This window comes from Parasteatoda tepidariorum, chromosome 2 (genome assembly GCF_982258835.1).
Source record: "Parasteatoda tepidariorum strain Cologne lab strain chromosome 2, Ptep-v5.0, whole genome shotgun sequence".
Taxonomy (NCBI): domain Eukaryota; kingdom Metazoa; phylum Arthropoda; class Arachnida; order Araneae; family Theridiidae; genus Parasteatoda; species Parasteatoda tepidariorum.
In genome coordinates this window covers 21,507,684-21,530,698 of record NC_141756.1, presented here as the reverse complement: position 1 = coordinate 21,530,698, position 23,015 = coordinate 21,507,684, and the positions used below count along the sequence as shown (strand labels likewise).

At 28.1% G+C, this 23,015-nt stretch overlaps 1 protein-coding gene across 1 annotated transcript; it reads left to right on the top strand.

Moving 5' to 3' along the window:
- The first annotated feature begins 548 nt into the window (after positions 1 to 548).
- On the top strand, positions 549 to 22,757 carry Nagk (N-acetylglucosamine kinase). The gene is made up of 10 exons (XM_043043132.3): positions 549 to 1,073; positions 1,155 to 1,239; positions 5,455 to 5,553; positions 8,080 to 8,221; positions 9,321 to 9,431; positions 10,988 to 11,100; positions 14,580 to 14,667; positions 16,665 to 16,765; positions 18,880 to 18,958; positions 22,479 to 22,757. The coding sequence occupies exons 1-10, from the start codon at positions 1,042 to 1,044 to the stop codon at positions 22,643 to 22,645; spliced, it is 1,017 nt and encodes a 338-aa protein (XP_042899066.1). The 5' UTR covers positions 549 to 1,041; the 3' UTR covers positions 22,646 to 22,757.
- The last annotated feature ends 258 nt before the right edge of the window (positions 22,758 to 23,015 follow it).

Below are 23,015 nucleotides of genomic sequence, written 5' to 3'. Positions count from 1 at the left end.
TTAATATTAACAAAATCTCATGATTTTTTAAAATATAATGCTTTTAAAACATACACTTATATTATAAATCTTTAATTAATAAGAATTACCTGTAAATAAAATTTTCATGATGACAAAATATAAAATCCAGCTCAATCAAATCTAGAAAATGGCTTTGAAAAATAATTTTGTTTATGATATGACAGGAAACTATAGATGCAAAATAACTGATTTCAGTCAGTGATAACTGATAGTTGCAATATATGGGTAGCAAGTAAAAATATCCAAGGCATTTTGAATTAATTGAGCAAATGGTGCAGCTCTTAGCATTCGAAAGAACATTGGAGATAATATAGTAAATTTACAATTAAAAATATGACTTACCTAGCGAATTCGTTTCATTGCTTAATCATTCCGAGTACGTCCAGCTCAAACATTTTCGCCATTTTCAATCACGTTCAAAAAGCGGGCATCCAAGCAGTTGGCGATAGATTTCGTTTGGCAATCACCCATTTCAGCTGATCGCCAAAGTTTAGGGTTATAAGAGGGCGGTCAGCCAAGACAGTGCGATCAAGACCAGGTTATTTTAAGCATGCTCATGCGTGAAAGTTTTAGAGTGATGGATACGATTATGCTACGATGAAATTTATCTTTATCGAATTTTCGTAACTTGTTTTTATTATGTTGCTTTCTGTTTCTGAATTTTCAATCTATTTCATTTGCAACCTGCTTCCCAGTTTTTAGTTCGTTTATTCAACTTTACTCTTTGACCTACCAGGCATTAAATGATTGTTCCAGTTTAAATTTTTCATGATCAGTCGTGCTTTTTTCTTTTTTCGCTGAGATAAAAAAAAAATAACCATGTGATGCCGGCTGGTTTCGATTTCAATTGTGAAACTTGTCATCCCACTTCAGCGCGAAATTAATCATTTCTTTTTAGTAACGACCTAAAAACCTCAGGAATTTTAAGCCGTTTCAAACCTGATTGATCTTTCAAGCAAAGATAAACAAAAAGATAAGATAAAGATCGTGAAATATTTTAATTGTTGTGTCTTGTCAAATATGAAAATGAAATTATTTTGTGGAATTGAAGGGTGAAAATTATTTTATTTCCTATCCTTTAAATCGAATTTATTGTTTAATTTTTAATTAATTCTCATAAAATTTGTTTATAGGGGAGCAACTATAACTAAAGTAGTTTTGTTTAATGAAGATGGAGATGTTATTGCTTCAACTGAAGGTCCGTCAACTAATATTTGGGTAAGATAAGTTTACAAAACTGTTCGATTATTGTACGTGTGTTGACTAATTACTTTTTACAAAACTAATAACTGTACTATGACATTGATTTGTCTCGTTTGTAAAACATTACAAAAACTCGTCTGTTGTTTTTAATAGATGAGCTATTAAAACATGATTCTTAAAGTTGTACGCTTGTATTTCACAGTTTTGATGCTGTGGTACTTATGTAATATTTGCATGTTTGACTTTTATAAAATAATAATTTATAATTTAATTTTGTATAGTTTTCATATTTGTATGCTTATAACATTTTATATTATAGGGTAAGTGGCATTGCATAAATTTGACTATTTTATTAACTTATGATGTATAATACTTACAATTGCTGCACCGTAGGCTAATATTTCATTGTTTTAATGGTTGGCAATTTTACAAAAATAGATTAATTTGCTCTCTATTATTTAAATCTATTCTGTTTCTGTCATTTTTGTGTTATTTTATTACTTTTGTTTTGAATTAATTTTAATCTTTTTCAGCACTGTATTTTTGAAATTTAACTACACCTAAATTTTCTTTTGCATTCATAAATTACAGTTATTATTATTTTTTAGTGATATGTTATCCTTGTCCTCTATATGTACACATGTTTAGTGTATACTAGGAAATTTATCTTCATTTTTAAGGTACTTTCTTCTCTTCATTGTGTTAAACCCTTGTCATTAACATGACTCAGAAAGTAAACATATTTTAGTTATGTTTAGCAATAATACTTACAATGTTGAGTTCTTTACAATAAATAGCTGTAGATGAAGCTTTTAAAATCATAAAAAATTTGATTTGTCATCCTCATTCATTTCTTATCATGATTTCCATATATAAGAGGCATGAGCCGTAAGATTAATCAATATGAATTAAAATAGTGTTTGTTTTATCAATAATATTAAACATATACCCTGATATGAAGCTCTGCTAATTACATAATATTGTAATTAACTAACCTTTGAATTATGTAATCAGGGGTCTGTCCAGGCCGAATTTACTACCGTTTAGCGGTACCTTCACAAATTCAATTTTAGGTAAAACGGTAGTTTCACAAATTCAACTTTAGGAAAAACGGTAGTTTCACAAAATACTTTTTCTTAAAATTTTATTTTTGTATCCCTTAAAAAACAATAAATCTATATTTTTACCATGTTTTTGTATTGGTTTTTTAATATAATGTTTAATTTTTCACAAATTATGTCTAAATTTTCACAAAATAGGTACCTTTCAGAAAAACCTAGACAGACCCCTGGTAATGAATTTTTTCAAATTTTTTAGAAAATTTTGCACATTAATTATATGCATTTATGAAACACCCACATAAAATTTACATTTAATATAGATTTATTTGTATCCTAATCATGCTAAACTTTATTATATATTTGTACAGTGCATTAAAAAAGAAACATCGAAAATAGTTTTTGATTAAATAATTATATACTAATATCAGAGCTTATTATATTGTTATACCATACTTATTTTGAAAGCTCTGATTTTGTGAAATTGTCAAAAATCTGCTCATAATTTGTAAAGATAGGGTGCTATTTTTTAAAAAAAAAAAATCACCAACAGGTGATCAGTTCTGACATTTTGTTTAAAGCTCTGTTTTTATAATTTTGTAAAAAATCTAATCATAACCTATTAAATGTAAAATTACTGCGAAATTGATTTTTGATCTTGTAACTTTTTTTTTTTATGAAAAGCAACAAAAAAAAAAAAATAATAAAATAAAAAAAATAATAATAAATAAATAAAGATAAATGTGTCTTTGAAAGAAAAGTTTTAAAATTATGAACTAAAGATGCTACTGACTGAATATTTCATATTTTTATGATGAAATATTATGTAAAGGATCAGTTTTCATTAAAATATTGTGTTAATAAGTTATTTTTTTTTTTGATAAAGTAATTTGTGAAGATTTCATTTGTACATTTTTCATTGCTTTTGATCAAACGATCACTTACTAAGATAAAATCTGTATAGTTCAAGGTTTAGGAGAAAACTTAAAGGTTAGTTACAGTTGCCACCTTCAGGTTGACTACATATATAACACATATTATTAAAAAAAATTTCAGTCATTTGATTGTTTCTTTGTTGGTTTCGTTATACAGTGAAACCTCTCGGTTGCATTAAATTTTACATCATAAAAATTAGCTTTGAAAGAAGAAAAGAGGTTTGCTTGTTTGAGATGTTTTTTTTTTAATAACTTTTTTCTAATTTAACTTTCAACTCTAGAAGTAAATCATTGATAGCATTGTCTTTGCACTCTGATTGCAACATAAAATTGTATCATCAAAAACAGCTCTCTAAATAAGAGCCTCACTTAAATATTTTGGATACATTTTAATCTACTTACGTGTTTTGTTAAATTTTTTGTTTTGATATTTTTCGTGTTTTCTTTTTTGACCTTTTCTGCATCTGGTGCAGATGTTTGCCGGTCACTGAAAGAGGTTTCAATACTTTCTCCTAAAGGTTTTCTTAAACACAAAGTCTACGGAAAAAATTCTGCGTCTCCCAAAATTAGTCTTAAATAGAGGTGGTCTTTCCGGGAGTTTTCACTGTAGTTATATATAAGCGGTAAGTGTCCGGTTTCGTTACAACAACATGGCGAACAGCAAAAGCTGTTTTCTATGTTTCTATTAGCTCAACCCTACACTAACAATAATAACATGTGAATGTAAAGAATTTTAAAATATGAAACCAGAAATTTTAATCAATAGTCTATGCAAGATCAAATTCCATCCAAGTTCACATTTACAGACCATATGTACCATATCACTATATTAACATCCATCTTTCAAAATTATTGGATTGAAAATGGCACGTCTTAAATGAATATGTGACTGTAATGTTTTAGGCAGTGCAAATCTCAAAAAGTAAATTTAAACTTAAAATTTAAATTGGGTCAAAAGGTGATTGACAAAATTAATTGGAAAGTTATTGCAAAAAAGTTAAGCTTTGAAATGTTCCACTTCCAATATACAGTTGGTTTTGTTGTTAGAAATTCTTATCAATCTGATAATTTGAGAAATAATAATGCCTTGACACTAATGCAACTGAAATAGTTTTGCAAATCGATTTCCTCAAATTTAAGATTTTCGCGTTTATCGTATACAGAGATAGTGATACTTTATGTAAATCTAAAAAGTTTCCTGCAATATCATCATCATTAGTTTTAATAAGATTTAAACAATTTGGATAAATTGAATGCAATAAACTTTAAAATTCAAGAAAATTAATGCATAAAATGTCATCACTATATCTGGAACATAAAAAATTGTGATTTATCTCTATATATAATTATTTTTCATGGTAAATTAAAATAGGTTATCCATAGTTGAACTAAAATTTCCTCCCATGGAAATACCATTAATTTGTGAGTAAAAAACAGTCATTATTAATCTAGTTATTATGTAAACAAAATTTTAAAATTCTAAAAATTCATCAAGACAATATTTAATTTGTGCTGAGACAAATTAAACTAAAAGAGAAATTGCTGGTAATAAAACTTCGATAGTAGTAAAAAGATTATCAAAATCAAAGGCGCTTATAGAAGCAATATCATTACAAGTTATTAGTGATTTTATTATTATATTTAAAAAAACCTTTGCGTTCTAATGTTATTGTTAGTGCAGGGTCCAGCCATTAACAACAGCTTTTGCTGTTTGCAATGTTGCTAAAACATAACCGTTCAAAGCTATGTTGTGTTGTTGGTTACTAATGAGTTACAACACTTTTTATCATTTATATATCTTTTTGTATTATTGTATATATAAATATGAAATTCCATAAATATTATTCATTTTAAATAATAATCTCATTCTAATCCTAAAAAAATAAGAATTGCATTTCACTTATGGTACATTTTCAGCATATGCTTATACCTAGAACAAATTTATAATTTAAATAATTTTGTTGTTCGAAATAATTATTAGTGATTTTATTATTATTATTTAATTTTAGTATATTGGCAGTTTCTAATGAATTATTTTTATAAAGTCTGGGTTCTACTCAAATAAGCTTGGTCATTTAGGGTTCCATAGCTAATAAAAATTGAGAAACACTGTTTTAAAATATCTAGAAATTTTTTCACATTCATTTTTTTATTTCTTTTTGTGCATGTAAAACTCATGAACTTTTGGATTATATTGGGGCACTATTGGGATTAATAAAATTGTTATATTTTTCTAGCTTGATGGTGTTGATGTTTGTCATAAAAGACTGTATGACTTAATTGAGAAAGCTAAAAGTCAGGCTACTTTAAGTAAAGAAGTAGTCTTAGATGGACTGGTATGGTATCTGTTCTTTTCTGTTTCATAAAATGATATTTTTAATTTATATGAACTTTTACTCTTAACTGAACTGGGATGTTACGCATTTAAATTCTTTTGTTAATAAAAATTTTCATGTGACTAACAGTGCTGGCCTTTTTTGTACATATTTCTTTTTTTTCTTCTTCTCCTCATCAGAATGCATTATATAAGAGGCAAATTATATGTTGATAAATTCCCATTTTTTTGTACTCATTTAGTGTAACATTAAAATAAATTGATGAAACATACATTTTATGCTTGTTCGTGTTACTGAAAATTGTTTCTTATCAATATTTGGAATTATTAATTTCGGAATCTATTTTCTCTCCAAAACATGAGTTAAATAAAATTTTTTTCTAAAAATGTTTTTCTTTTTTTATTGAAAATTCCCGTGATAACAGTTTTGAATGCTTAGTGGAATTACAGTTTATGCTCATCAGTACAACCCCTTATTGTAATGACCATCCTAGTATAAGAACTGCTATATACTATTCCATTTGTTATTCCAAGGAAGCAATGCTATTCTAATGGCAATTACGATACTTTAATTAAGAAGTTCATGACAGCAATCAAATTTTTTCCCATTTTTTTTTCTCCATATCTGACAAAATCAATTAGAAAAACTAGTGTAAAACAAGATGCTTCTATAAACAAGTAGTTATTTGATAGCAAAGTAATAAAATAAATTATTTAAGTCATTATTCTTATGAAATATTTTGATTAGGTATTAAACAAATATGAAGCATTTTGTTCGAAAAATGATCAGATGCTTGTTGTGGCGATCATGATTTTTAGTGTAAAATTGTCTGAAATATAGATTACTTAATATATAACCAATTGAGAAAATTGCACTGATCTATGAAAATCAGCAGGATGCATAATGACCTTTGGCAGAATTTTTTCAGACTTTCTGCGACAAATCTCTCTAGCACTCATATCCTTCTGCAAGATAGTTTCAATAATAACAAAAAAGTAAGTTACCAATTTAAATTAAAAAATAAAATGAAAAGAAACACTGTGTTTACAAAAAAGGAAAGAAAAAAAACTTGTAATTATTTTCATTTAATATGTAATATTTTTTTATTTTAATATTATGAGCGATATTATCGCATTTCGTTGGGGGAGAAAACAGCACAAATTCTTTCCAATATCGCATTTTCAAAATCATAACATTAAAAAAAATAATTAAAAATCATGAAACTCTAACTGTAATTACCGGAAAACAAATTGACGACAAAGTCACTCCAATTGGACTCTTCAAAAGGGGTTACTCAAGTTCGTGTTTCGTTTCAAGATTTGGTTGTTGTAATAAATATCAGATTTTAAAAACTATATGGAAGTCTAAAGCAATAATTGCTGAAAAAATGATAGAAGCGTTGCCTTAAAAAGTAAGTACTCGAATGCTTGATTCGAATTTCCCGTATTCTCTGAAATATATCGGAATAATTAAAAACCACATGAAAATCAATATCTGTCAAAAATTTAATTGAACCACTCTATGGATTTACGATACTATGGGTGTAAATTGAGCGCCACAATATGTGATTATTTAAATGCGCAAATTAAACTGCAGAAATGAAAACCAAAATGTTTTTGAATAATATATAAAAATATCGGATTTAAAAACTATGGAGAAATCGATAGCAATAATTGCCAAAAATTCAATAAAATTATTGCCTTAAAAAGTAAACATTCAAATGCAGTATTTGAATTTTCTATATTGTTTGAAATGTGTCGGGATATTTTAAAAACCATGTGAAAATCAATATCAATAACTGCCTAAAATACAGAATTAAATATTACCTGTAAATTTCTGTAGAAAAGAAAGTAATTTTTGTTTTGTTTTTTAATACAAAAATCTTTCTGCTAGAACTCTGTAACGTTCTGCGACAATGTCACCATTTCTCTGTGATTCTGCCACAGGGGCATAATGTACCTATATTATGTATACATATTTGAATTTTGATATTTTTTCTTCTACATTAACTTTAAAAATTTGAATTTTATTCTGATTGAATAATAATGATAGATTTATTTTTTATAATATAATTTGTTAATGTTTCTTATAATAAATCATAATTATCAATACAACACATATACTTTGCAAACTAAATTTAATACTGCAAATATTATTATTAAGTTTAGTTTGTAAGCCAGTTCAATCTTGCAAACCTCCTTTTAAAAATAAACTGTATTTAGTAAACTTAAGATTTACTTGAAAAATTTCTTTCCCCTAACACTTTTATGAGTGTAACATGACTCTCTTTATAGTAAAAAATGTTTTCTTTTTTTGTTATAAAATATGCTTTTTTTTTTATAAAAATAGTAAACAAATTTAAAAAATTAAACAAAGCCAAACGTGCTTTTTATTTATAAAATCAAACAGAAATACACCTATAGATTTTTGTTAATTTTTTAAAAAATATTGTTACAGATAAATTTATAAAACATGAGAAATTGTTAGCTTTAAGACAATTCATGCATCTTTTTTTTCTCTTTTCAGGGTATGTGCATGAGTGGTTGTGAGGAAGATGAGGCTAATAGAAAGTATGAGCGAGAATTTATGTCAAAATACCCTAATTTAACAAAAAGTTGTACAATTGCTAGTGATACTGTTGGCCCATTATATACTGTCAGTCCTAAGGGTATTCATTTTTTAATAACATTTGTGTATAATTATTCCTTTCTTTTTTATTTACTTGATTTTGATTAATCTAGACTCTGAAATGTAATGCAGAAAGGATTTTTTTAGCAAAATTTTTTTTCTTACACAGTAAGCATTTTCTTCCATATATTATTTAATTCTGGAATTTAGAACGCTGAAATATTCCCTTAATTAATTGATACAGAGTTTCTAGGAGGTCAGGAAAATGTGGAAAACTCAGAATTTGAATGTCAGTAAATTTTAATTTTGGGAAAGTAAATCAGTGAATTGTGCTGAAATAATGCAATTTTTGTCCAAAATCTGGTAAATAACTAATTATAAAAGTGACAAGAGCATTAAGTAATGAAAATTTTGCTTGTAAAAATCCTGCTGCAACATCTTTTTTTATTTTATAAAATTAACAAAATTGGAATAATAGATTTGGGAAGGAGGGATTTAACCATATTTTTAACTGTTAAGTAATGCTAAATTAGTAAAAATTAAGCTTTCTGTCTAAATTAATGTCTGTTCTTAATCATAAGTAAGATATAAGATTTTGAGATTTTCTAAAATTTTTCTAGCTTTGTGCAAAAAATTGCATTTAGCTATAATTTATTTACTTGAGTGTTATAAAATCTAATCTACCTTTGCCTAATAAATTTTTTTAGCAATATTTAATATTCGGCTTTTTTTTTAATATCAAACTGCAAGTTTCATGGCTTATTGACTGAAATGAAAAAAAAAAAAAAACTATATTTCTGCAGAAACATTACCGTTAAAATAGCAAAATCGTAATTATAAATTTTCTTGGAAAGTGTGGGAATTTTATTTCAGAAATTAAGTGGGAACCTTGTTATTAATTTTTTCCCCTGAATTATAGTATTAAGCTACTATAATTAGTTATTTTTTCGCCAAATTGTAGTATCAGTAAGTTTTCCTGAATTGTAATACTTGTATTAGGCAAATATAGTATAGCAATATACTATTTGTTTTTTTATATTTCATATTTTTGAGTTTCGTACTGAATGTGGCTCTAAATTACTTCTACTTATGATTTTTTTCATTGTAGTGTAATAATTCATAAAAATATATCCTTAAAGGTGGAATTGTTCTTATTGCTGGCACTGGATCGAATACATTGCTCATTAATCCAGATGGTACAACAGGACGATGTGGTGGTTGGGGTCATCTCATTGGAGATGAAGCATCTGGTAAAGCTTTTATTTTTATTTAAGTAATAATAGATACCGTAGAAGCCCTGTTGCCCATGACTTGCCTGCGCAGAAGTACTTTGATTTGTATTTTAATTATTTTCAAGAGATTTCTGTGATATTGTCAAAGTTTTTTATATATTGAATTTTAGTAAAAATTTAAAATCTGTCTTGCAGCCATTAAATCACACAAACTATCATAAGTTGAGTTAGAGGCATTTTACCTTAGTAGGTAGCAGAAGTATTAAAATTATTTCAATCTTTGTTGTGAGATAAGATAGAAAACTCATACCAATGCTCCATAACGTGCTGTACAGCATCTTCATGCACTTGCTGTACTACTTCCTCAAGCATTTCTGGAGCAATAGCCTGAATATTATATCATATATAAGCTATTGCTAAAAAAGGGCATGCTACGTCATCAATAATAGATATAACAGTATGTTGTTCCCTAGCACTGCTTATGTTTAAAATCTCTATAGCCATTTTAGAAAACATAAAAAATAAATCTAAATGAATACTTAATGTATAACTAACTTTGAATGCTTCTTAAACTATTACTTAAAACTACCTAACAAAATGAAGGGTAATAAATACTTAGTTGTAACTAATTATTTAACACGACTTAAAATTTTTAAGACAATCTAGTGAAAGAAATCTAAATAAGTACTTAACCTTTAACTAATTATTTAACATTGCTCATATTATTACTTAAGATAACCTTACAAAATGACAAAATTCGCAGTTCTCCAAACAACCTTTAAAGATGAAATATTAAAAAATCCTTCCTTTGTGTGTCTGCAAGGTGATAGAGACCCATTGTCCAAATTTCACGTTTCTGGCTTCAGTAGCTTAGGCTCCGAGATGGAGAATGTCTGTCAATCAGGACATGTCTTTTTACGTGTATAGATAACAAGTTAAAAATTACTGGCCTTCCACTATTAAGACCAAAGAAATTTTATTAGGAAAATACATGTTTCTTCTACTTGAATGAGTGCTATTATACAATAAAAGTTTTTATTAATTTCTGATATCAATAGAGAAAAAAGAAACTTTGCCTTTTTTGACAACTTCAACCCTTCATTTTTTAAAGCAATGTCTGGTCAACTAATTAGTTATCTTTTAATCAAACGAAAAGTTCTGCTACTTATAAAATTCTTGTCTCACACTTCAAAAGAATGTGCTTTTCGTTGACCACTTATCTATTGTGCCCTTTTGTTTTTCCCTTCTTGAACTATTTAAATCAATATTCACTTTCATCAATAAGTTGTACAACTTTTCCTTTTCTTCTTTTTGCAAGACTTATTGTTCAAGCATTTTTGCTGTAGACATATCAGCCTTTCTTAAAAGTTTTCAGTTACATAATTAATCTACATGTGTAGGTAGAAGCAACTTATTCTTGTGTATTTTAAAACAAAATATCGAGAGAAAAAAAACATCTTTTTTTTTTTTTAGTGTATCATGGTCCTGTTCTATTTTGTTGAAAAAATAGTTCATATTTATTTTTATTGCTGTTTTTAAAGTGAATGAGATTAAAGATATAATATTGTTTTCAGCTATGTGGATATCCATGAAAGCTGTGAAAGCAGTTTTTGATGATGAAGATAATTTAAACAAGTCTCCCTATGATGTGGCCAAGGTGAAAGAATTAATGCTGCAGCATTTCGAAGTAGGGAAATAATACTACTTAGGTCATCTACAATTATCCATTGCTTTATATATTACAAAATTAATATTTTTTCATTTTACAAATATATTTATTCTCGAATACATTTTTTTAAGAATATATGTTTATTCATGAATATTTTCATTGTAAAAATTTTTCTTTAAAAATTTAATTCTTGGTTTTTGTGTTTTGCAGCTATGTTCTTATGGTTCACAAACTTGCAAACATTGTGGTTCACTTTTTAGAAATCAAAAACTATAGTGATTAACTTTATTTTGGACACATTGATTTTTTTTTATGCAAATGCTCTTTATAAATGCTTTATTACTAAGAGTATAAGATTTTATAGATGCAGTCTATGCTCTTTAGTATAACTCCCATTACTCTATCATTGTAATGACCAATGCAAAAAAATATATTTTGTTATTCCATAGCCCCAATGTTATTCTAATGTCTATTAGAATGTTCACAGAGAGCCGTTCATTCCAATATAGCAACTGCAGTTTATTTTGTTTAGAAAAAGTTTCAGCAAAATGATTTAAACCTTTACAGACGTGCCAACCTAGCAAAATGAACATTCAGGAGTTTCCCTAACAAGAATTCAGGAGATTTCAGGAGGGGTAAAAAAAGGTGCATGGTATGCAACATTTGGCACTTCTAAGGAATTTTAAGTAAAAAATTTATTAAATATAAGAATGCAAGAAATTTTACACACAAATAGAGCAATAATTGTTTAAAAATATTAAATGGAAATAAAATAATTAAACACAGATTTAGCAACACAAAACTATATTAGGTAGATACTCTTTAAATAAATACCATTTCCTTAATAAAACATTATTCAAAAACCCTTGACACTGTAATAAAAATGCACAAAAACTTTTAAAAAATAAACAAATTGAATAACTATTTTATTTTAAAAAACCAATTCAATACTAATGTATAAAAATACTAATGTCTGTACAATAAAGAACCAATTATCCGGGATGCTCGGGACCATTGCTATCCCGGATGTCTTAATTTCCCGGTTTCCTGGATCGACAAAAAAGTGTCGTTAATCGATGTTTTATCAAACCCAAATTACAAGGAAAAAATGTAAACACATTTTAAAGTAAGAGAAAAAAGAAAAGCACTCCTAAATCTAAAAAGGAAAAAAAATTGTAGAAAAATAAAATTTAAAAGAATAAAAAAATTTGCAAGTTTAGACAAGAAAAACAAGTTTAAAAAATAATTACGATTCCTAAATCAACTAATAAACAAAACCAATGATTAAATAACGCAATATATTTCATGGGGGGGGCAAAAATAAAAGGAAAACCTATTAATCTAAATAAAAACAACACTTGAAAATTATCGAACCGAAACGATAGTTAAAAAACGGCACTAGCATAAATATTAAAACCTAGAACAAGGCAAGATCAACGGACTTTAAAAAAAAAAAAACTAATGAAAAAATTTGGTAATACAAATAATTTTATTGAGTGCAAAATTTATCATGAATAAAAAAAAAAAAAAAACGTAGTGGAATCAGAAAAACGAAACTGCAATCTGCTTCATAAAATAATTGTATGCTTAAATTAATAAACAATTCTCCTTTTTTTTAAAATAAAAACGCGATTTTTAATTAAAGCAGGTGTGATTCCACATCAAGAAAAACTTGCGAATGATACCGCACTTCCGAATTTATCAATTCCGAATCAGAATTTATTCAAAAGAAAAACATTTTATTTTTATTAATCGATGTCAAATAGATAAATATATTTTTCTCTTTCATCTTCTGTTCACTGATATGCATGTGCAATGCATTTTCCCCACCCCCTCGTAAATCAAACAGCAAACGAAATCATCATGCCACTCCTTTGAGTTTAATGACCTAAAAGAGAATAAAGATCTAAAATCTTCAAGGTCGCGGAAGAAATGACGTTTCTCTGGGTAAACGGGGAAAAAAATTCTTCCCTTCCTCACATTTTCCTCTACTCAACTTCAAGGATTAGTCCAGTTTCCGCTTTTTTTTTCATATCGTTTTAGTTCAAAATGGCGGGAGAACCGAGCAAATTTTTTGTCCGGATTATCTGGATACCAGATAAATGGTTCTCTACTGTATGCATGAAAAAAAGAGTTGCAGACTTAGCTCTCCGCAATTAAGTTTTGCTAAAGTCATTGTTACATGATTTGTTGAAATTGATCCATACTTCCGTTTCGACTTAAGACATCCTTGAATTTTTTTTTTTTTTTTTAAATATACGAAGACTAAGAGAATAATTGATATCACGTTGCTAGTTTACGAGCTTGTTGCCAACCGTGGAAAAATACGCATTAAAAACTATAAAAACAGCAAGATACAATATCAATTCCAACTATCGAGAGTACGAGTTTCCCCACTCCTGAACGGACGACACTCGATAACGACATGTGACGTCATTGCATTCAACTCCACACGAAAGAAGAGGAAGATTTCACCCGCCCCCAGTGTAAGGGGGCGGGTGAAATAGGAGTGTTAAGAGGTAACGTTGAAGAGGGGGGAAAATAAAGCATGTTCAGCTACGCTTCAGGCAGATGGTAGTTTGATAAGAGGGGATGGAATTCAAGCTGAAAGAAAAACTTACTTTCGCACTCGCGGAAAAATTAGGTAATTTTGAATTTGGCCGTCGATCGCAGTAAAATTCGGGAGTTTTTCAAATCAATTCCGGAGGGCGGGAGAATAACTCAAAATTCGGGAGACTCCCGCAAAATGCGGGAGAGTTGGCACGTCTGCCTTTATTTCCTTTGTTGTTAACACACAATAAATGTAAACACTTTGAATTCCCTTTGAATAATGAAAGAGGGACATGACCACCTAATTTCTTATCACAAGTCCTAGGTGGTTATAATTTATGGTCTTTCATATTCTGTGAAACTTTCTTTTTTGAGTGCAAAGAAAAATTATATTTTAAATGCATTTTTTACTTATGCTGTATTATTTTAAAAGGTAATTTTACACATATATTAATATGAAAAATGTTTTGTTATTACCATCTTTAATGTCAGTTACTAAACTCTTAAAGTAAAGCATTGCTTTTTTAAAATTCTCTAGTGAGTATTTTGGTACACTCACACAATATAACGACTTCATATTATAATGTCGGTTTTATTTGGACCACAAGGGTTTTTTATATTGAGCTTCAACTGTGTTATTTAACCTCGAACTTGTGTATTTTTTTGTTGGGGAAAAATTGATTTAATAAGTAAATTATTCAATTTTGGATGTTTCTCATTTAAAGTAACTTCAAAATTTTTTATTTATTGTTTTGATGTTACATAATAAATATTACATAACATGTTTTGATGTTATATAATATTTATTAGTTGATTTATTTTTGAAAATGGAATTTTGCTTATAGAATTAGAAATTAAAAATAACTACTGCTTTATTCCAATGCTCTTTGGTAAATGAAATTTCATTTTTTTCTCAGTCAGTTAATTCTTTTTCCTTTAAATTTTAGATTAGCGATAAATTTGGAATACTGGAGCACTTTTACACCAATTTCAATAAATCTAGATTTGCAGGACTTTGTAAAAAACTGGCTGCTGGTAAATACATTAATAAACAAAGTTTTGATGTTGTATTATTGCGTTTGTGTAAAAGGTTTAATAATTTTTTTATTGTTGATTGAAGTGAAATTATAAAATTTTACATTGATCTGTGGGACCTATAATAATAAACAACAAATATTTTTGAAATTTTCATTTGGTAATTTTTTTAGTAATTAAATTTTCTTTTAAAATCCCCCGGTTATAAAAGCTATGAGGAAATTAACACATTAAAACATTAAAGTAATAAATTAGAACATTAAAGCAATAAATATGTAAAAAAAAGAAGAAAAAAAACTGAATTTTTCAAGTTGTGAAAATGTTCTAAATTACAGAAGCAACTATGATCTGGATAATAATATAGTGATCCCCATTGGTAATTCAGGAGAAGGGTCAAACGATTTAAAGTCATTAATGTTAAGTTTTTCTTTATTTACTATATCTCTAGAACTTTCGTGGTATCTCGAATACACACATTCTCCATGGGTATTGCTAAATGAGCAACAGCAATCGTCAATGTAGGTTAAGTGACGTGCCTTTTCCAATCATCTTCATTGTATTGGTATTTCTGACTCTTCTGATTGCCCTCTGCGTTCCACAGGTGATGCTGTGAACTTTTACTTGACAGTTTGACTCTGAGCAGCAATACTAATTCTCTAATCATTGACAATTTTCGCATGAAGGTTAACTTTGTATTGGAGCTGCTAGAAGGAAAATTTCCTTTGTGGTCAGCTGTTCGGTGTAGGAAGAAAAATATTGCCGGAACTGTTTACTCAAATTTATTGTTTTACTTTTTTTTGAATAAGTAACAAATAATTTGGTGTGAATAAATGAAAATAAAAAATAAGTAAAAAAAAGTTTTTTAAAGTTTTGGTTTAATATTATAAAAATTGTTGCCACACCTATTATTTTGATTAAAAAAAAGTATTTCTATTTAAAAGATAAAAGAAATTTTTGTGTCTTATTATATAACTTAATAATGACTATAAATTAATTTAATAAAATCGAATCATGATGTTGCATTACCTGTTAAGAATTATGACGTAATACAGGGCTCGAAAAACAGCCCATCCGCCCGTCCTCGACTGTCAAAAATTCTCCGCGGACAACTAATTTCTCGAATCCGACGTCCGCTCGGACGGCCATTTTCCCGTTAATGTTCGTGATACATTTTCAATTTTTGTTATCTTACAAGAGTCTTGTAAGTTACAAGGCAGCAAAATGACCCACAATACAGCAACATACTGCACATATATTGATGTTTTCTCTGTCTGGGCGTACTGCAGCGGTTAAAAGGGGCTTTGCAGCAATAAATTTACAAAAAAACACAATACGTACTGGTCTTAAACAAGAAGCTTTAAAAGCAATTATGAACATCTACCTAAATGGAAAACCCCTTTCAGATTTCTGTTCAGAAACCTCTGTAAATCATTGGCTTGATTGTGGAACTGGCAAACGTCATATTTGATTCATTTAAAAAACGCAGTACCCTCGAGTAACTTGACATTCCAGATAACTTGACCCTTGTCATTTAAATTATTTCATAAAAGAAATACTAGGTTACTATTAGTAACCTAGTATTTCTTTTATTACTGTGTAATGTAATCCTAGTAGCGACTAATTCATTGTGCAATTTATATAAATGTTTGTAATAAATAGGAGAAAATTATATTTTTATTTATTTAAAAGCGATGGGTTAGTTTCAGTGGAGGACGGGTGCATTGTTGAATAAGCCGTCCTCGGGGACGGGTAAAATTTCTGAGTTTTTTCGAGCCCTGACGTAATATAAATTATTAATTATGCTAAAATTTTAAAACATTTAGCCACATTTATATTAATATTTGTGGGGATTAAATGTATTATTTTAACTGCCCTTATTTATTTGAGAAATTAGGCTAAACTTGTATTACTAGTTCTGAGTAAAAACTTGCTAATTGATTATTTATGAAAATTCTTTTAAACTATAGGAAGCTAATTATCATTAATTTTAATGTTAGCTGCTTCTGAAGGAAAAGATCCACTTTGCTGTAATTTGTTCTATGAAGCTGGTGTAGCTTTAGCTAAAATGGTCATAGCACTCAAACCAAAAATTCATGAAGTAAGTAAGAGAATTAGCTTTGAATAGTTATAATGTTAAATTTGTTCCTTAAAGCTATGCTAAACTAAGCTCTGCTTGTGATCAATCAACTTTTAACATTATCTATTATAATTTCTTTTTTATTTCACAAAATTAATTTTTACTTCACTATTCACTAAATATAGTAGATAAATTATAATGCAAATTTTGAAGCTTGGAAGTTTCATGGTTTCTAGAATTTTGTGTTGTGTTGATCGTTTCACTTATCTTTAAACTACCAACTACTAATTATGATAATGTTAGTCTGAAACAAATAAATTTTAAAATGCTTTAAATTAATTTTTTTACACACACAAAATATGCACTCGAGTGTTTATTATTGACAGAACTTTTTGCAGCATTAGAACTAATGACAAACAAATGAATCAATTTCGAATAGCTGAACTTTTGGAATTTTAACCTCTTAACAAATAATGAAACAAATAGTGGGGAAAGTTAGTAGTTCTTACTTAGTTGAAGAATTTTTCTTTGGGCAAATTTCATTGTTTACACCCACAAAGCTAGTGTGGTTTATAGAGAATTGCAGTTTATAGATTTGCATTGTATAGATCTTATTCGGCATACATATTAAAATTATATCTATTAAAACTTAATGCACTTATTTCCAACAAAATCTGACTTATTTGCAACAAAATAGGATTTATAAGATTCTTCAACCCTGGAAAAAACCACACCAGAAGAAATAGGTTTCTTTCAAACCAATTACTAAATTCTCAAATCACCTACTTAACATACACACTACTACTAATTACTAATAGTATACTAATTTTTATAATTAGATACCATCAAGCATGAGCAATCAAATCAACTCGGAAATAATATATGTAGATTTTAGAATTCTGTATGAAACAAAAATAAATACTATGAGAACTGTTTTTTTAAGGAGATATGAAAAACTTTTTAACTTTCTCGTGCTATAGTCAAAAAATTTTTGGAAATATTCAAAAGAATGATTTATGAAATCAGCAGTAGAATTGGAAAAAAAAATATATCTATATCTTTTTTATAAATCTTTAAAAATATAAATTTTCTCAGAGAAGAGCAAAATTTTTTTGTTGTTGTTAAAGCAAAGTTTTTCTAGCATTAATTCCATAAATTTTTTCAATCGAAAAAATTGTGACCATATGGTTTAAGTTAGCAAGGTTTTGGGTGTTTAAATTTAATTTGTTTAAATTTAACCATTCTTATAATACTTGATGCAAAATAATTATTTTTTTCACTTTTGTCCAATCTTCCTATTTTTTTAAAATTTCTTCCTGTGTCATGGAAGAAATAGGTTTCTTCTGAAGGTAATGTTAATCCTACTTAAAAATTACGATATTCAATGCTGTATGAAAATAATTTCGATTTAAATAAATGATTTTATTTTAACAATCGAAGTGGTTTTTAATCCTGTTAACTCTGTAAAATTATCAACACACTTTTAGAAATGGAAGTTGACTTTATACAAGTAGTTATACTTTACAGGACTCAGAATGATTCTCAAATATGAAATTATTAAAAATCGGCACATTAGGGTTAGCAAAATAATTTTTTAAGTAAGAAAAAAAAATACAAAACAGTAAGCAAAATTTTATGTATCGTTTTTGAAGTCAATTCTAGTAAGGTTAGGATTAAAAACATTAAAACCAGTTTATTTCTCTGATGAAATTAAAAAATATTTTTAATTACTTCTCTTAACATTGATAATAACTTACTCTGACATCTTTCAGTTTTATGAAAGCCATGAATAATTTTAATAGTTTCTTTTTACAAAGATGGACAATTTGTGGATTAATTTATTACATTTTGAAAAGATTAATTTTTTCTCAATTATAAAAAGAATTAATTGTTTTCTATTCACTTTTATTTTTAGCAAGGGTTCTAAAAAATTCATTTTAAAGATAATGAGTAGATCTCACCTTAACTAAATTTAACGTTAAATAAATACTTAAGATTTCAAGTGTAATGCTTTGCTTTGTAAATTTTACTTATTTTATCAATTGTTTGAGTTAATGTATAACCTAATTTGTATATTTTTAAAGGTGGCATAGGATGGAAACAAAATAATTAAAAATAAAACCTTTTTTTTTCAGGATTTGTTGAAATGTCAATTTGGTTTACCCATTGTCTGTGTTGGATCTGTCTTCAAAAGTTGGCACTTATTAAAAAATGGTATTTACTCTTCTCAATCTGAAATTATTCAGGGGGACTGTGAATGTTTCTTTACTTTTTGTATAAAAAAGAGAGTTATTAATTATTTTATTAGATTATTTTTTAAAGCAGAGTTTATGCATTAAGTTTAAATTTATTTAATGTGTCATTATTCATAAATTGTTTAATTATAAATAATAGTTAAATTTACAAACAAACAAGATCTGACACCTGAAGCAAAAACGTATCTTAATTTTGTTTAACAGTAGTGGGCAATAAAATTGTATGAAAATTTAAGCACAGATTTGCTTGATTAAAACTTTTTTTAATGAGCTTGCCTCATCTATAATGATTACTTACTGTTCCTTATCTTGAAAGAACATTTGACCGTAAGATGATTCTGCTCTTTAACCCAGTGATAGATGAAGTTTGTCTGACATGGGCAAACAAAACTTATTACGTCATCTACAAGATACATCGACTGATTTGGCGATCATGTAAAGCAAAATATCTAATGTTTAACATATAAAAATTACATACATATTAAAAATAATTAACAAGTTTTTGTTTTCCTAGAAATAATAGACCTTACTTATGGTATTACATTGTATATTTAAGACAATGATTTTCTTAAAAAAAACCTATTTTATTTGTTGCACTTCTTTGAATGAGTAAGGATCACTAATGTCATGGTTGCCAATATCAGGAGTATGTCTGACTGAGCTTAGTGTAAACTACGTTTCTATAAACTAGGCGCAGCTTTTAATTTTTAGGGCTGATCTGGCATCTCCTCGAAGTTATAAAGTAATATTCGAATTACTGCAATTCACTTCTGTTAATGTTTTGGAAAAAAGTTTTAAAGCCTTACCAGGGGTGTTTGTGCTCCGGGGAAACCCCGGAATTCCGGGGATTTTGAACTTCGATACCCGGAAATTCCGGGGATCGTCGTTCAAAAGGAAGTAGGAATAATAATGAATTATTTATTTTGATCTGGCTAATTTTGTTTGCTTTGAAAGCTACAGGGCTTCAAGTGCTGCGCATTTTGCGTCAAACCGGTATATTTGCGCATTACTGCGCAGAAACGGCATTTTATGTTAAATTTGCGCCGAATCTGCGCCAAAAAATTTCGGGGACCAACTAAACATTGCCAAATTTCAATAGCATAAAAAAAAAATTTCTCTTGTTGATTTGATCGTTATTGAAGTGCCATCGTCTTCGTCAATCGCAAGCTAATGGCCTTCTTGCGTTATTCTATTTATAGATTAGTACCATGATCTTTAAATTAACTAGGGGACCATCCACTAAGTACATATTTTTATGTTGATCCTCAGAACAGTCAAGAATCACAAAGCTTCATAACTTCAAACTTTCCATCTCCCTTTTATTCATTTCATTTAATAAAGATAAGAATTAATTGAGTTTCATAACGTAAATTTTTTATCTGAGGGACCATCCACTAATTGCATATTGGTTTTAAACAATTATTTTACTTTATTATTTTTTACTAATATTTTTTTTTTACTTATTGCATTTTATTGTTGTATTATTACCCTCAAAATTTTCAGTGCTCTTATTTTGTTTTATGAAATAACTTAATAATATTTAGAGACAAGATTTTAAATAAGTATGAAGAGAGGGGGTTTCAATATTTTAAATGCAGCAAAAAATCTTATGTTTTTAAGATTTTTCATTCAAAAATACTTTAATTTATCTTTTAATGATTTGATTAAAAGCAATTGATGTAAAAAATTTTAATTGTCACAGATTTGTTAAATATTATGAGTGTAGAGACAATATAATAATTTACTTCTGACAAATTTTTTTTAGCTTCAATACTCATTGTATTTACCACAAAAGAAAGACAAGCCCACAAACATCAGAAAATAAAAAAAGCAGCAGAAATTAGATAATTTTTTTTAAGAATTAATTCAGGTAATTTAAAATATTTACATAAAATGTAGTAGTTTATATGTTTGAAAATTTATGGTTATTAATTTTGCAAAAAAAGTAATTCATTGAACTTTTATAATTAGGTCATTCAATCAGTACCGTTCCTGGGGTGGCGAACGCCTGCGTGCAAGAATAATTTTGTGCGCCCCTATATACTATGCTTATACTTCAAATAGTTGAATTTGGCGCCTTTTAAATTGGGCGCCTGCGTGCGGGGCATTCGCTGCATACCCGCCAGGAACGACACTGCATTCAATACTTCATAATTGCAATTTTTCATTTCTCCCCCCCCCCTTCTCGAAACTCCAAAATGTCGGTAGTAAGTCCGTAAAAGTTTCAGGGGATTTTTTGGGGTCCCACAAACACCCCTGGGGCCTTACAGAAAGCTCTTCAATTCCACCGCTTTTACAACCTTGTTTCTTTAGCAAGTGTTTTAACTTAAAAAATAAAAAAGTCTGTAATAGATTTGTCTGAATAATATATTGAAAGATTCATATCGATCAATAAAAACTAAAAATTTTCTTAAGGAACAAAGTTTAAAAGATATCAAAAACGTTAAGAAAACTCAGATATCAATAATAGAGATGACTTAAAAAGTTTTTCGCATACTTACAATGCAAAGTATAGAAGCTGGCAGCTATTTTGAAGTATGTATGGGAACATAATTCACATTTAACCTCTTCAGGACAGGTGATTTGTACAGAATGCATTTGTGACTCGTCTGTTCCGAAGAGGTTTTTATACTTTTAGGAGTTATAAAGATTATTTTTAGGAGTTTTTAGAACTTGCGTTTTTACATATATATATACAGTCGGACTTCTATTTAACGAACTTCCATTTTCAGAATTTCTCTATTTTGCTATTTTTTTTTGCGAGGAACCAAGAACATTCAAGAAATTTCTTCGTAAAATAATTTCCAAATAGCAAATTGAATTTTCTATTTAACGAACTTTTCTTTGAAATCCACTTTCCCTATTTCCCAAAATATATCAGAAAATTTCAAACTTTTTAATGCATTTTATGGGGGAAATTACCTTGAATTGATTTTCAAGGCTGCTTAACTTTTAGAGAAAGCAGTGAATTCTCTTTCAAACAAAAAAATAAGACAAAATTAACAGATTTTATCAGTAGCAATTAAACTTAAGAACGCGTGTGGTAATGTATGTTTAAAATTACTTTTATAATAAATGCAGCTATAATTTTCATAAATTTAGCTTTTTTAAGTTTAAAATGTATGAAGCTGTAACACTGGATAATGTTTTGCTCTATTCTTGCTTTCCATGCAGATTTCTTTTATAGTTAAGATTTATAAAATAAATAGTAGATACTAGTTTACAAGATAAAGCTGTATCAATTACTATCTTAATTATGCCATACCTAGTGTTTATGAATTTAAAACCTCTTTTTTTGTTGTTTAAGTATTTCAAAAGGTGATTTTCTATTTAACGAATTTTCCATATTATTATCGGATTTAGCGACTTCGTTAAATAGAGGGTTCGGTTTTATTTTCTTTTACTTAGTTGTGTAAAAAACTGTAACCCTCTGTATAATTTTTTTTAGTTGTTTGTTTTATCATTTTTCTTTTTTTCAGGATTCATAGACACGATTATTTCACACTATGACAAATTCACTTTAATGACCTTAAATTGCTCATCAGCTCTGGGGGCTGCCTACCTGGGTGCCAAAGCAACAGGATTCTCATTGCCAATCAAACACGAAAAGAACTCTTCCATTTTGTACTCTCATGGTACAAGCTAAGTTTTTTTACTCTAAGGAATAATTGGTTTTATTTGTGAGTGATTTTTGTTGATTTGTTGCTGAAGTATCATTAAATTAAGTACAATCGAATAAATTTTTTAAGTTTTGTTGACTTCTTTTCTGTTGTTTAATGTTAATGTATAAACATGGTGTGTAGCGTTTTTAAAAAGTGCTTATTTTAGATTTCGTTTTTTAAAAGTCCTTAAAGGTGCTTTTAAAAAGTGCTTAATTTTCCCTTTTCAAAAATGAGATTTTTCATTCAACCACAATCCATTTTAGCGAGCCGTCGGTCCGTAATGATAGTGGCAATCATTCTGCATGTTTGACAAAATACTTGCGAGTCCGCATGAGCGTCTACTGAGCTGGGTTT